Source organism: Aspergillus udagawae, assembly GCF_001078395.1.
Source record: "Aspergillus udagawae IFM 46973 DNA, scaffold_8, whole genome shotgun sequence".
Classification (NCBI taxonomy): domain Eukaryota; kingdom Fungi; phylum Ascomycota; class Eurotiomycetes; order Eurotiales; family Aspergillaceae; genus Aspergillus; species Aspergillus udagawae.
The window spans coordinates 153,050-165,808 of record NW_025091271.1 but is presented as its reverse complement, the minus strand read 5'-3'; the positions used below and the strand labels follow the sequence as shown (position 1 = coordinate 165,808).

The following is a 12,759-nucleotide window of genomic DNA, read 5'->3' as shown; positions in this document are numbered from 1 at the left end:
CTATCATTTTACAGATTCAAGGTCACAGCAGAATATGACCATAGCACACGCATCGCACTCCGTATTAGACATAATTGCCCAGCTGAAATAGGATCTATCCTATTAGACAGCCGTCATATCTTTGTTTAGTCATATATGCCATTAAATGTTCAATTCCGGAGGCAACATGTGCATCAGTATAATTATGATGACAGTCAGTCTCCCCTTAACTACCAAAATGGCAATGCAGATAACCGGAACCGAATCCAACTGAAGGGCTGAAACACCATTTCCTTCTTTAAGAAATGAATGACCAGTCAAGTCCTGTACGAATTGACGTCGTCCCCTGTCCATCATGGATCTTCGCCCAGTTTCATGCACGCAAGGCGAGGCCGGATGCTGTTCAAATGTCAAATGTCCCAAGGATTGCTCGCATGTTACAAAGGAATAGGCTAATTTCGAAGCACAAGTCACCGGATCATTCCAGAGACCCCAGTGGGCTCACGAATTCCTATAACGTCTTCCAGTCTTGAACTATGCTGGTCCCACCTGGCACCTTCAGCAAATACAACCCTTCTGAGTGACTGTAAGGGAATTCTGCTTAAGGATTATTGGTGTAAATAAAATATTAGCCTTCCACTGAGTGTATGAGACATGTAAAAGAGGCTTAGAGCGCACTGGCACAGCGCCAAGCTTCTTGACAGCACAGAGGCAAACATGCTCAGCCATTTCCGGTTCTCAACTTAGTGGTGTTGCTATCCCTGGGAAGAACCCTGAATTTGTCGATCGTGAACAATCCGTAAGAGAATATACATTATGCCTGTCGTTATCAAAGCCCTCCTTTTTCTCCCACCACTATATGGAAAGTTTAAGTTTACAAGTAATTTTGGCATCCCGCTGTACAAATATCGTTAATAAATAAAAATCCCTGACGTAGATCATGTAGCTACTTCCTCGATATGTATGTTGTCTTGTACCTCTTCCCCAGAACCAATCCTTACTGCTCAGGCAGTAGTCATTCTTCAAATTCCGCACTAAAGCATGTATTCATAGGGAGAATCTGGCATAAGCCTCTACTGGTTGCAGAACGACTAGGAGCTATACTAAGTAAGGCAACCTGTGCCACCAGGGCGAAATCTCGTTCTAGTTTCACTTCCATTGAATGGCTGATCCCTTCTGCATGGCACATATTGGCCGTGTTTAATGACAATGCATCCCCCTCCAACCTCAAGATTTCATTAATGCGCAGTCCTAGGATGTGTTCAAGGTATACTCTGGCCAAGTCATCCTAGTACGTCTGTATGACCAACAATGAGTTCAACAGCAGACCGAGATTTCAAGTGCACATATCCAGAGTGCAACAAGGCGAGTTTTCAAGCTTAAATAAATCTGGCTTAGAGTAATGACCATCCCTTTTATTATAGTCATTCAGTCGTCGCGCCGACTTGTCTCGCCACCATTTAGTTCATACAAACGAAAGGCCATTCAAGTGCACAATACCTGGTTGCAAACGAAGATTCAACCAGCGTACAGCACTCACGATCCACCTTCGGACGCATACTGGAGAGAAACCATTTCTTTGTGCGGCAGAGGGGTGTAACAGAGCATTTGCCGATGTAAGATGCCCTGCGATAATGAATATTGTGTCTATCAAGATCAATCTCATTAGTTTTGGCTCCGAGAATCTAAGACATCCACTTGCACTTTAGAAGTCCACATACGCCCGTCATCTGCGTGTTCATACACGAGAGAAGCCATACCTGTGCTCGATTGGGCAATGCTATAAAAGGTTTAGTTTATAGGTTCTATGCCATCTTGCCTATGGGACTGTTACTAACCATTATCTTACATACATAGGTTCACTCGCAGATCTGTTCTGATCAGACACCAGCGGGACTGCCTTCATCAAAGACAAATTGAGCCACCACAGCGCAGCCCTCCACCCATTATTTCTAATGATGGGCCCCCAGAGCCAGATGTTAATCTTGGGATAAACACTATGGCTTCCAACCCACAACCATCAGTCAACCCTAATGAGGTGCCAAGCCTCCCAATGGGCTACGGATGCGATGCCCTCTACAACACTGTGCCACCACATCCTTTTCCCCAGGACCTATCCACAATTGGCACCAACAGCCACCTGTTCACAGGAGTCCCTCAACCACCGCTTCTGGGTTACAGGCCCTACCAACAAACCGGCTTTCCTGACTGGAGTTGGCAAAACGCGTCACATGCGGCAGTCCCACTGATTCTTGCCAGCCAGAACTTTTTCCCTGATCTGAGGCTTGAATTCATGGAAGATCTTCTACCGTTGGCCTCCGAGGCATATCCTGAACATCTACTAGAACAACACTCAGATCATAAATGGTAAACCGTCAGTCGATTAATAATCTCCCAAGGGCTGCAGGCTGGGAACTCTGCTGATCTTGCTGCAGTTATAACTGATCGAAAATATATGACTTGGTAAAGACAGTTCGTCACGACAGATGCAGGCCATAGAGCGACACGCTAATACAGTCCAATGCAATTAAACATTCGGGTATATTATAACCTGCCATACCGGATACTGAAGCCACATCTGGGATAGAGCGTGCACTATGAGATGCTCTTTAAGAGGAGGTATCTCTATCCAGCTCAGGTTGCTGGCTTTTTGGTGCGGCATATCAAACGGGTCTTGCGGGAGCATTCAAATTGCAAGGGATTGATCCTCAATGCGGAAACGCCTGGATACACGGCATTGCAGGTAACTGCAACCTACTTAAAAACGATCATTGGGCTACTGGCAAAAACACGTGCTCTAATTGTAGCATATTCCAATTGGTATCATATTCCATCGAAGTAAACCAGCTCAGTATACGCAAGGTCAACGCCTTTAGTGCTAAGCATAATCCCTGATTATTGCTTTACATGATATACTTCTGATTCAAACGTTGCTTTGAATAAAACTAGCACTAGGCCACTAACATTAGCAATTACTATGAAGAACAGTGGGAGATGACCCCATCAAAGCGAAGCCTTACAAGCGATTTGAGTCATGTCAACCGCTCAAACAGATGGGATAGGGTATATCCAAGCAAGATGACTCGCCCCTGGCTTAAATTACAGAACTGAATTTGATTGTTTGACCACATTTCTCTCAAGGACACTGATGAAGCCGGTTGAATCGCTCTGCATTGGGCGCCGGCTTACTGCCAGTCAATTGCAGGAGTGTTCAGAGGGAACCACGTGCCCTGGCCAATGATGAAGAAATAGGCTGTGCACAAGTTGTGCCCTCAGATCCCGAAAGTTCGTTAACCCTCTAGATATTGCCCATCAGGGCTCTGGGCACTCGCTATACCTACTTCTACTATCTGGCCATCACTACCAGCCAGCAGATGTTCATGGACATCTTTTAACAAAGCTTTACTTCGCAATGTACCGTCCTTGCGACAGCCCCTATCTCCAGATGTGTGGTTCTGTCCTGCCAGTATGTTGGCTAGAGAGAGGTGTCTTATGCACGAGAAACACTTTGCGCACACGCAACCCTTTGAAACATAAAACTAACAGATTCTGACAAGTTGCACAGCACCCTATTGGAAGCAATGTGCCGGTTTCCTCTGCCTCGGGGATGGCAAATATGTGAGGGCTGACCCCACTTCCGACAAAAGTACATTGGACATCCGGTTGTGTTTCGTGGGCGGTGATTGGCCTTTGTGCCAGCCGGCGGCCGTCCAAAGGACTTTCGCTGATAGGACTCTCGGCCGATGACAAGTGGTCGGGTCGTTTTTCCGGTCATATGATAGAAAGAGGCCCTAAGTGCCTACCAAGTCCAGATCCTCAAGCTCGCAAATCAACGACGGGTATAGCCCCGAAGAGAATCCGTTACACGCAAATATGGCGTTTAAAAACCACCATCGGTGGAAATAGACGTCGCAGGCAGAGATATTTTCGTAGATCTATTCGCCGGCGTCGTGGGGCTTGGGGTAGGGGATAGGGAATGACTAGACGACAGTTCGCCGCCACGCAGCCAAGTTACGCAGTACGACCGTGCGAGCCAGATATTCGTGCTCTATGGACATTGGAAAGGTCAGTCTTGACTCTCATTCGCGCAAAAAAGTGCAGTATTGTCGATTCGGACCTTTAATCATTGCCTGCCAGTCCTGGTTTGCCCATTGGTTGCCTTGCTGTTCCCATGCGGATGTTCTAAAGATACCTCTGCAAGTGCTCTCCGAGGCGCTGTGTCTTTCAGGGGCGGCTAACTACTTAGTTGATTTCTTCGCGGTAAAGATACGTGACAGTGCTAATTTCTAAATAAAGGTAGCGATTTACACATAGACTGAGTATATTTGAGCAAAATGATGATGGTTTGAAGGTGCACGCAGGAAAAAAAAGGAGCGTTGCCCTTGAGCGCGTGGAAATTGTGCGGAAGCATGTGGTTGCATCGAAGCAGTAATCATGAACCCCCTGCTTAGTTATTATTCCACGTTATTTTTAAAGCTTGATTAATTCCAGACTGACATGCTTGATAGGTGGAGTAGATTAGGGATACAGCACGGCTAGTTCCTTCCTGCAACCTTTCACTTATATATACCACGTATAGAAGTGACTTCCCATCTCCCTGCCCTGGGGAAATGCCTGTTTCCTGATTCCGATATTATGCAAAAGTACCTAAGGTCCCAAGCTCATTTGAGAATAACAGCCCCGCCACACGGAAACCTCAAATATAGAACATGGTATCTCGAACAGCAGGATGGAGGTCAACCCGATCAGGTGCCTCTTGCCCCTGGTCTCGAAGGTAGTTGAGATAGCATTGCACACGGGAACAAACCAGATCTGCATAGACCACTGGCGGAACCACACTAGGCACCCTGGTTGCCCGACCATATCCGTAGCACAGCCCGTGCGTTAACGTCTGCAGATCATCCGCCACAAGAGACAAACCGTCATCTCCGTCTGGAGCGCGTCGAAAGATTTCATCGTAAATGACTACATAGTGGCAAGGCCGGGCAGTACCGCGCACCGCTGTATGCGACTGGAGGTAAAAGTCCCATAGTCCATCGTCGACCACTCCACGATCGATAACGGTGCCATTGCGGGGATTCTGTCTCCCCCGACCTGCCTGATCTAGGTAGAACCTCGTATGATGGCGCTTTCCCACTATCACGATCGATATGTGCGGTTTTCGACCGGGTCTGCAGCCATGAGGATGGTGGGAATTCGCCTCTATCCCAGGACAGTATATTTCATCGCATGCTTTGCGGAGAAGGGTATATTCGATGTCGAGGACGGCTTTGTATTGCGAGTTCGACACGCCGTCGCGGTAGATCAGGATGTTCTCTGGCAGAGTGCCATTGTTGTGTTCCTGCCACAGACGTAGCTGCGACCTCAGTAGCCGGTCTATACCAGTCACAATCTCTTGCCTTGACTCCTGCACAGCCACCGCAGCTGGCCACTGGGACAGGGATCCGCCATCGACAGAGGCCACCATGGCCGCCACGCTTGGCGCTGAATGTCGCATGGAGGGGCTAGGCTCTTGCGTTGGATGTGACACATCAATCCCAATCACCATCGTTCGCTCGAGGTTTGTGCCAAGGCTCTTGGGGATGTGGTTGCAGCCCCCCAGTTTTAGGTTGACTTTGAGGGCGAGGTTGGCGAGAAACTGATCGTTTGCGCGGATGAGCTTCTCCCCCACAACACAAATATTAGGAATACCGTACTGGACATCACAAAGGTACTTGATCAGACTGTAAAGAGTCTCGTCTGGCTCTGGAAGAGAGACTAGCATGAAAAAGGACTTGGGTTCATTTTGCCGGGCCTGACCACCCCAAGAACGGAGAAATCTGTGCATTTGTTCCCGCGGACCACAAGGGCCTTCCTGGTAGGTCCCCCAAGCTGACATGTCAACTTCGACGCCGGGTTCGTGGGGTGGGCAGTCTGCAATGCCAAGGGCGATTAATTTGTCGCGAAATCCAGCCAGGGCGCGTTCTACCAACCGTGGATCATATTTTGCCCTTGGCTTATGGTTCAAGATCGACATGACAGTCCAGCATCTGACGCGTGCTGGTGTCAAGAATTGGACCCCTTGCAGATTCCATGTGGCTGCCTGAGTCAGGATCTTCTTTCCATGACCATAATGCACCGCCGGCGCGGAGAGTGTGCGGGCAGGTACAGTGATCATGGTTTCATTCACGGAGCATCCGAAAGAACGCTGGTAAATCGAAGATGCGTGATACTTGTCAGCATTACGGCAGCCTGTAACATACCAGAAGATACTATAACCAAGACTTACCAAGCATGCCACACCATCAGGCGGCCCTAATAGTCGTTCGATCTTCCTTGTCAGCCCTTGTTGCCAATGCCGACTGTCCCAGCTCTTGTTTTCTCTCAAGGTTCGATCCTTGCCGCTATTACCCTCGATCAACCGAAGCAATTGACGAGTATGCAAAGGACTGAGTGGAGTTCGCGACAGCTGGTCAGGCACAACCCAACACACCTCTGGAGGGAGATATGATGGACTGGCCTGGCTCCCGGTGTTGACGACAGGGAGGTACGGATCGTGGAGGATAACCCCATGTGCTATCGTGACGTCTCAAGCGATCAGCTGAGTTCGGTGAGCTTCGGTCGTTACGGCTACACTTACCTTCCTGAAAATACGCTGACACTGTCATATAGCCTTCCGATATCGGGCTTTTCCTTTGCGTTGGACTTCTCATCCGGGGTTGTGAGGTCGAGTTATTCTGTCGAAAGAACAGGACCTCTTGAGCTCCGCCACCAGGACGGCGCACGATGGGAGGATAGGCCAAGTTCCTCCCGTCCCCGGGCATTGCCAGCCCGAAAATTGTCTTGATCCGTGGCAGAGATCTCCGGCCCCTCATCTTCGATTTGAGATGAAGAAGTTGAACGCGCAGGCCTCGAAGGTACACTGCTAGCTGGCCCATATCGGGGCCCTTGTCGCGCAAAAATGCCGCTATTAGCCGGTCGAGGCGCTGCGCCTCGTAGTATGCAGCATACTTTGGTTGGATGTTTACCAATAACCGATTATCGATGACTTTAACCGACACAAATAAGCCCCTCAAGACGTTCAGGCCGGCTCCCAGGCTGATTGGCCTGTCGTTTATGTCGAAGTGCCTGTTGGAGCCCACTGAAACAAACTGCGAAGAGGCGTACCGGGGATAGTGGCCGACGATGATGTTAAGCGCTTGAATGAATTCGTCTTTGGCAGGTAGTGTTTGACAAACCATCCTCTCCTCTCTGTTGCCCGATGTTGATTGAGCCACAAGTTCGTCTGATGCGAGGGTGCCGGTATATCGAACCCGGAGGTGGTAGGTATCGTTTGTATCGGAACAGACACGTAGGGGCTGATCGGGAATATCAAGACGACGCCTCGATATAAAGGTTTGGTGGCCATCAGTCGCAATATTGGATTGTTCCTGGTAAAAGTGTGTCCGTAACAGGGAGAGCATGACACGCTTCGGTATTGGGGCCAGCCGAGCTCTGCTTGCCATACCATTCGCTGGTGGACAAATTTCGACGTTGTACCGATACAGGCGGAGGTCAGGATCCAGCGTCAACTCAAAGTAATTGGCTCGTAGAACAGTAGGGACTCCCGAAATTCCATAGCCTGGACGTGGGGGGAATCGGGTGGTATGAGAGAGTCCCACTTCCTTTATAATGCTCGCTGTTGTCCTCAAATGTGGCTCGTCGTGTTTTTGGGCGTGATCCATTTTGAAGGGTGGTTGATCGTCTCTGGAGCCGGCAGATATTTCTCTTCCTTGACAACTTGAGGCGCGGTTGACTGATATATTTGAAGGACCGAAGAGGGGCATAGAAAATCTTTTATGCGCTCCGTTCACATATACCTTGGCAAATAGTGCCCCTATGGAAACGGCCACTAAAATCTTCATATAGTTCCGTTCATACCGAGATTGTGTACGCCTTGGGCAGGAAAGATGTTTAGCTAAGGCACAAAAAACCAGTTCAAGTGCAGTAGCTCCACCCACGCGTAGGCCTTTGCGTACTCTCCTTACATTCCTGGACGTGTGCAGAGCCATCAAGACCTAAGCGGGTAGTCTGGTACATACCCTCACTGGACTGGGACATGACAAGGACCATATTTATTAAAAAATTTTGATTGTTCTTCGGTGTCTTCCCCTTGCCTACTGCTGCCCTTAGCACCGGACAGGAGGTGGCCTGGGAATCCATGCGCGCTGAACTGGCCGGAGCAATGAGACATCAAGACCGAAGGAACACGTCGACCGTGCTCAAGAGTTAGCCACAGATAAAACCAAGCTGCAATATTGAACAATACCACCTAACACCATTTGGAAAGGTTGTGGTACTGTATTATAGCCTAAAGGAGGATTTTAGTTGTGGTTGCTGTTCGCCCCCAAACGGATCGCTGGATTCGATTTTGTATTGAGCCCAAATTATCCAGGATGCATATCCTATCACTGTTGGGTGCGCTTTAGCTACGGGTATATCAGCTCCGTGAAGTATGATGTACTACAACATTTGCCAGGCTGGTAGAGGCGTCTGACCAACATTCATGACATGGCCTCCTAGACGCTCGAAGTTTCGTCCATGCAGGTGGAGTTATAGAAGCCTGCATATCTGATAGGTTCGTGGGTATAGCAGGCAAGGTGTTCTGGTCGAAGCCGCCTTTAGCATTGACAAAGTTACCATCCATGGGGACTTCAATAGAAACCTTAGCTGCGGAGTATGTGACGCTACTGGCTATTATTCAGAATCCCCTAGCGTGTGTACCGCTTAGTGGCCTCGTCCCCAGAGTCCTTGGGCCATACATATGGTATGGGGTACCTTACGTATACTTATATGGCAGCTGTGCCCATCTACTAAAGGCAGCATTGTCTCTATTCGAGAAGAGAATAATGCTAAGAGCGGCATATTCACCCCGGCTGTGCCTAAGGACATTAATAGTTGTAATACTTCAGAATGCCCTTAATCCACCTACTGTCATCTGCATGCAGGCACATACTAAGTGTATAGCCGGCATAAAACTACTAATGGCTTAGGCCTAGCACAGAAGAATCTGTATCATGAATAGAAAGCTCAGAGTTTGTCTAACCTACTCTATGTCACATAATCTATGACAGAAAGCAAAATCTAGGCAAAAATGATCCATCCTGTTTTAGCGTTCCATCCGTTAACTAAGTGGTGAGGGTGAATCATTACTGTAAGATAAAATGACACAGGTCCTTTCGCTATGGTCACCTCGAGTTATCGCTATGCAATGTAACCTCCTCTACCGTGCAGGGTAGTAGGCCACCTTTTTCAATACCTACAGCTATGGTCATCTCACGTTCGAACTTAAATGTAATCATTGGTGTTTGGAGACCAGCGCAGGAAAGTGTGACTGCCGCACCTTTAACTCCTGAAGACGACAAAAGTCGTTTGCGTACATTAGTCCTTATAAACACATGCATCTTCCAGGTATTCGGAGGTACGAATTATGCATAACCTAAGCTGTCCGGCCGGAGGTTCTAGTGAAGAGGGTAAAAAGGAATACTCCGATAGGTTCCCATCTTTGTCTGAGTGAAGCATGAAATGAGACAGGACCTTGTTCTGAATGAGGAATGGCTTAGGTGAGATAGTGTCCTAATCTGCTAAAATTCTTTGAAAAAAATGACGTGATAAGAGATACCTCTAAACATTTTCGGAGTGGTGAAAGTAGTATACTATCCACCAGTACAGGAGCTCATCGTTATGTTGCTGTCACTATCCCAAGTATATGATGTAACACGAGTGAGAAATCAACGGAGGCATCAGGGAAGGATTAGCTGCGGTAGCATTCCCTATCCAATGTGCGAGATCTTTAGTCTCAAATTATTCGTTTCCAGCAATGACCTCTAAAGAAGAAATATGTAGTTTCCTGATTTTCTTTGTCTATCTAATTTTCTTACGGATCTCCCTTACTAGGTTAAGAGATACAGTAGCGGATATGCTTTCAAACCTTCTTTTCGAGCAATTGATACGAACGACAACCTCCATGTAGCGGTCTGCCCAACCAGGTCCTCCACGCACTGTATTGTTAGCCATATTGTTAGCCATATTTTACAGCATATTTTATTCAAATTTACAGATTAACGGTTTCTGAGTATGTACCTGTCTGGGAATATACATAAGGTAGCAAGGAATATTATCTGCAGGGCTATACATATATCATAGTCATAATTAGCTATCCATGTCAAATTCATGCAGGTACTCCTAGCGGCATATATATAATGAATACTCAACTTGCTTCAGTATCCTCATCTTGCATGTAATTCTACGGCTTGTCGCTCCCGTAAGTTCCCGCTGTTAGAGTATATATATATAAATATGTGTGTGTGTGTACGTGCTTTAATGATGTCTTTGCATCAGACAGACCCACTACTACGACCAACTACTACAGAATCTCAAACATGAAATGTATGCATACTGTCAATAACCTTCTCAAAAAAAGTACATGGAGAGTGTTGGAAGGTGCATGTCGTTAATTTAGGTCACGCTAGTTAGGCAGCCGAATCCCTTGATCTCATGTATCCAGTTATGTTATCTGAACGACGTCCGTTGAACACAATTCTCAAGATCATTGGTTTTCGAGTCAATCATTGAACTTGAGACTTTATGGCAATCTTTGGATCAATAAGCGTACTACCCGCCGACATTCAAATGTCTCAACGCTCCCTGGATTATATCATCAGTCCATTATAGAAAAACCCAACCAAAAACAGGAAAGACTCACAATACCGTTGGGCAAGGCGATTCAGCATTCTCATTTAATGCTGGAATGAATCAGCTATGAGACCCAGGAGAAACAGTTGAACTCGCACAATACAGATCATCAAAATATTCTGGCCCTGAATCTCTTACAAAGACCATACTGTCGACTCCGAAGCCTACAAGACCCGAATAGAGAAATCTTTCCGGGATGAATCTCTCTTGAGTCCTAAGTAAGCCATATCGCATCAAATTGTGTCGCAGACGTTGTATTCGACCATTAGGTCTTGAAACAATTGGACGACAGGTAGGATCAGGAACAAGAGTAGTGGCCTCCCCATATGACCAGGGCAACAAAAGCAATGCTATGCTCTTGCATCATAAACAACAAGCATGAAGCTTTCTGAAGAGTAACGAATTTGAGCTTAACAGTCACGATATGTGATTGCTTAAACATCAACGCATGCAGGGATTCGATACTGTCCTTTTGCCTATTTGAATCGTAATAAAACCTCTCCTTAGCTAGTCTTATCACGGTGATTTGATCACTGGTGATCCATAGCGGTCGTAATGAGAATTGGCGAATGCTGATTATATTTTTTTTATATATTTACATATATGAAGCTTAACTAACACCTCGACTCCACAAACGGAACAACGCAACATCCACTGAAGTCTGAATATAAGAACATATTCTAGACTACCTGTAAATGATTCTATCAGGCGATCAAACCAACTAAAATCTGAGATCAACTTCAGCTTAAAATAATCTAATGAAACCATAAAGGTTGATGAAGGCACTGTTCCTCTGGCATAGAAATTGTTATCGGACGACAACTGTTTGGTATGTCTGACTTATATCTTCTTGCGTCTTCGGCTATTCGTGCTGCTTTCCGGTCGATTATCATACTCTGACAAGTACTTCCGTTAAGAGGTTGGTACAGGTGTTCAGAGCCGTCCAACGATTATGTTTGCATAATAAGAATGAATGTATTCATCCCCTATTATAGCAAGCCTCTCAGATAAAGGGTGAACTGAGAGCTCTGTAAGATTTATACTCTGTAGTTCAACGTCTGTGAACAACTTAATGGTCATGAAGGATCAGATTATGTTTTGAAATAAGTGCATAGTCTTGGAACATATAGCAGCCTGTGGCTAATAAATACAATGAGAGAGAGACTTGACCATGGACTGATTTACCATATGCATCACAGATAAACTTGATAATAGCATTGCTAGGAAGTTATTTTCTTCGAAAGACTTCAACTTGACCGAACCAGTCAGCTCCAACATCAGGAGCTTGACTGCCTTACTGCCTGTAAAAAAGCCCACTTTTGCCAATCCTTCTCCATCCCCAGCATCCAAGCCACTAAGTCACAATGAAGTATACCTGTAACCTTGCTCTAGTGCATGTATACTTCGTTGTGGATCTGTGGGTAGGATTTGGAGAAGGAGAATGACCGATTGGCAGCAAGCTAGGCCGAGGCGAGCAAAGAAGTCAAACTGAGGAAGAAAGGAGAAGAAAGTTGGATTTCAGAGGGACATATACGCCCTTAAATAGCGATATCGCTTAAGATTGGGCGGCTGCTGATTTCAAGGCAAAATTAAAAAACTTTGATGGCGGGTGCGCCTGTATTTCCCTGCAGCCGCCAAGTCTGTTGCTGGTGAATTTTCCGCATTTGGCCTCGAAAGCCGTCGATCTCACGCACGGGGATCCACTCAGAGCCTTATCAATGATCTATACAGTCTCCTGGCATGAGGAAAGCAGTTCCATAGCCACTGAGCTGTCTCGGAGCATTAGGTCAGAGAATGTAGGTATCGGTATGTTGCTATACCAGTGGTGCAAGAGACCACTGAAAAAGTGGAGCATATCATCAGAGCAGCCATTATCCGGATTGCAGGCTTCGACTACGACCCGGATAGTCTGAGACATGAACGGAGACACGTATGTGGGCTAGATTGGCTTTGTTTCAAGGTAGGACTCGTAGCTTTTAAGGGCTTAGGCTGAAACTGTCTTATCTCAGGTCTTAGCAGAGGCCATCCGTCACCAAGTTGAGAATGGGGCTTTCCAGAGTATAGCGC

At 46.8% G+C, this 12,759-nt stretch overlaps 1 protein-coding gene across 1 annotated transcript; it reads right to left on the bottom strand.

The window, feature by feature from the left end:
• Positions 1-4,675: 4,675 nt before the first annotated feature.
• Positions 4,676-7,682, bottom strand: Aud_009547 (argonaute/piwi family protein; the record flags this gene model as incomplete). Its single annotated transcript, XM_043294399.1, has 3 exons — positions 4,676-6,166; positions 6,248-6,534; positions 6,599-7,682. 3 exons carry the CDS (start codon positions 7,680-7,682, stop codon positions 4,676-4,678), a joined length of 2,862 nt encoding a protein of 953 aa, XP_043150334.1.
• Between the last annotated feature and the right edge of the window lie 5,077 nt (positions 7,683-12,759).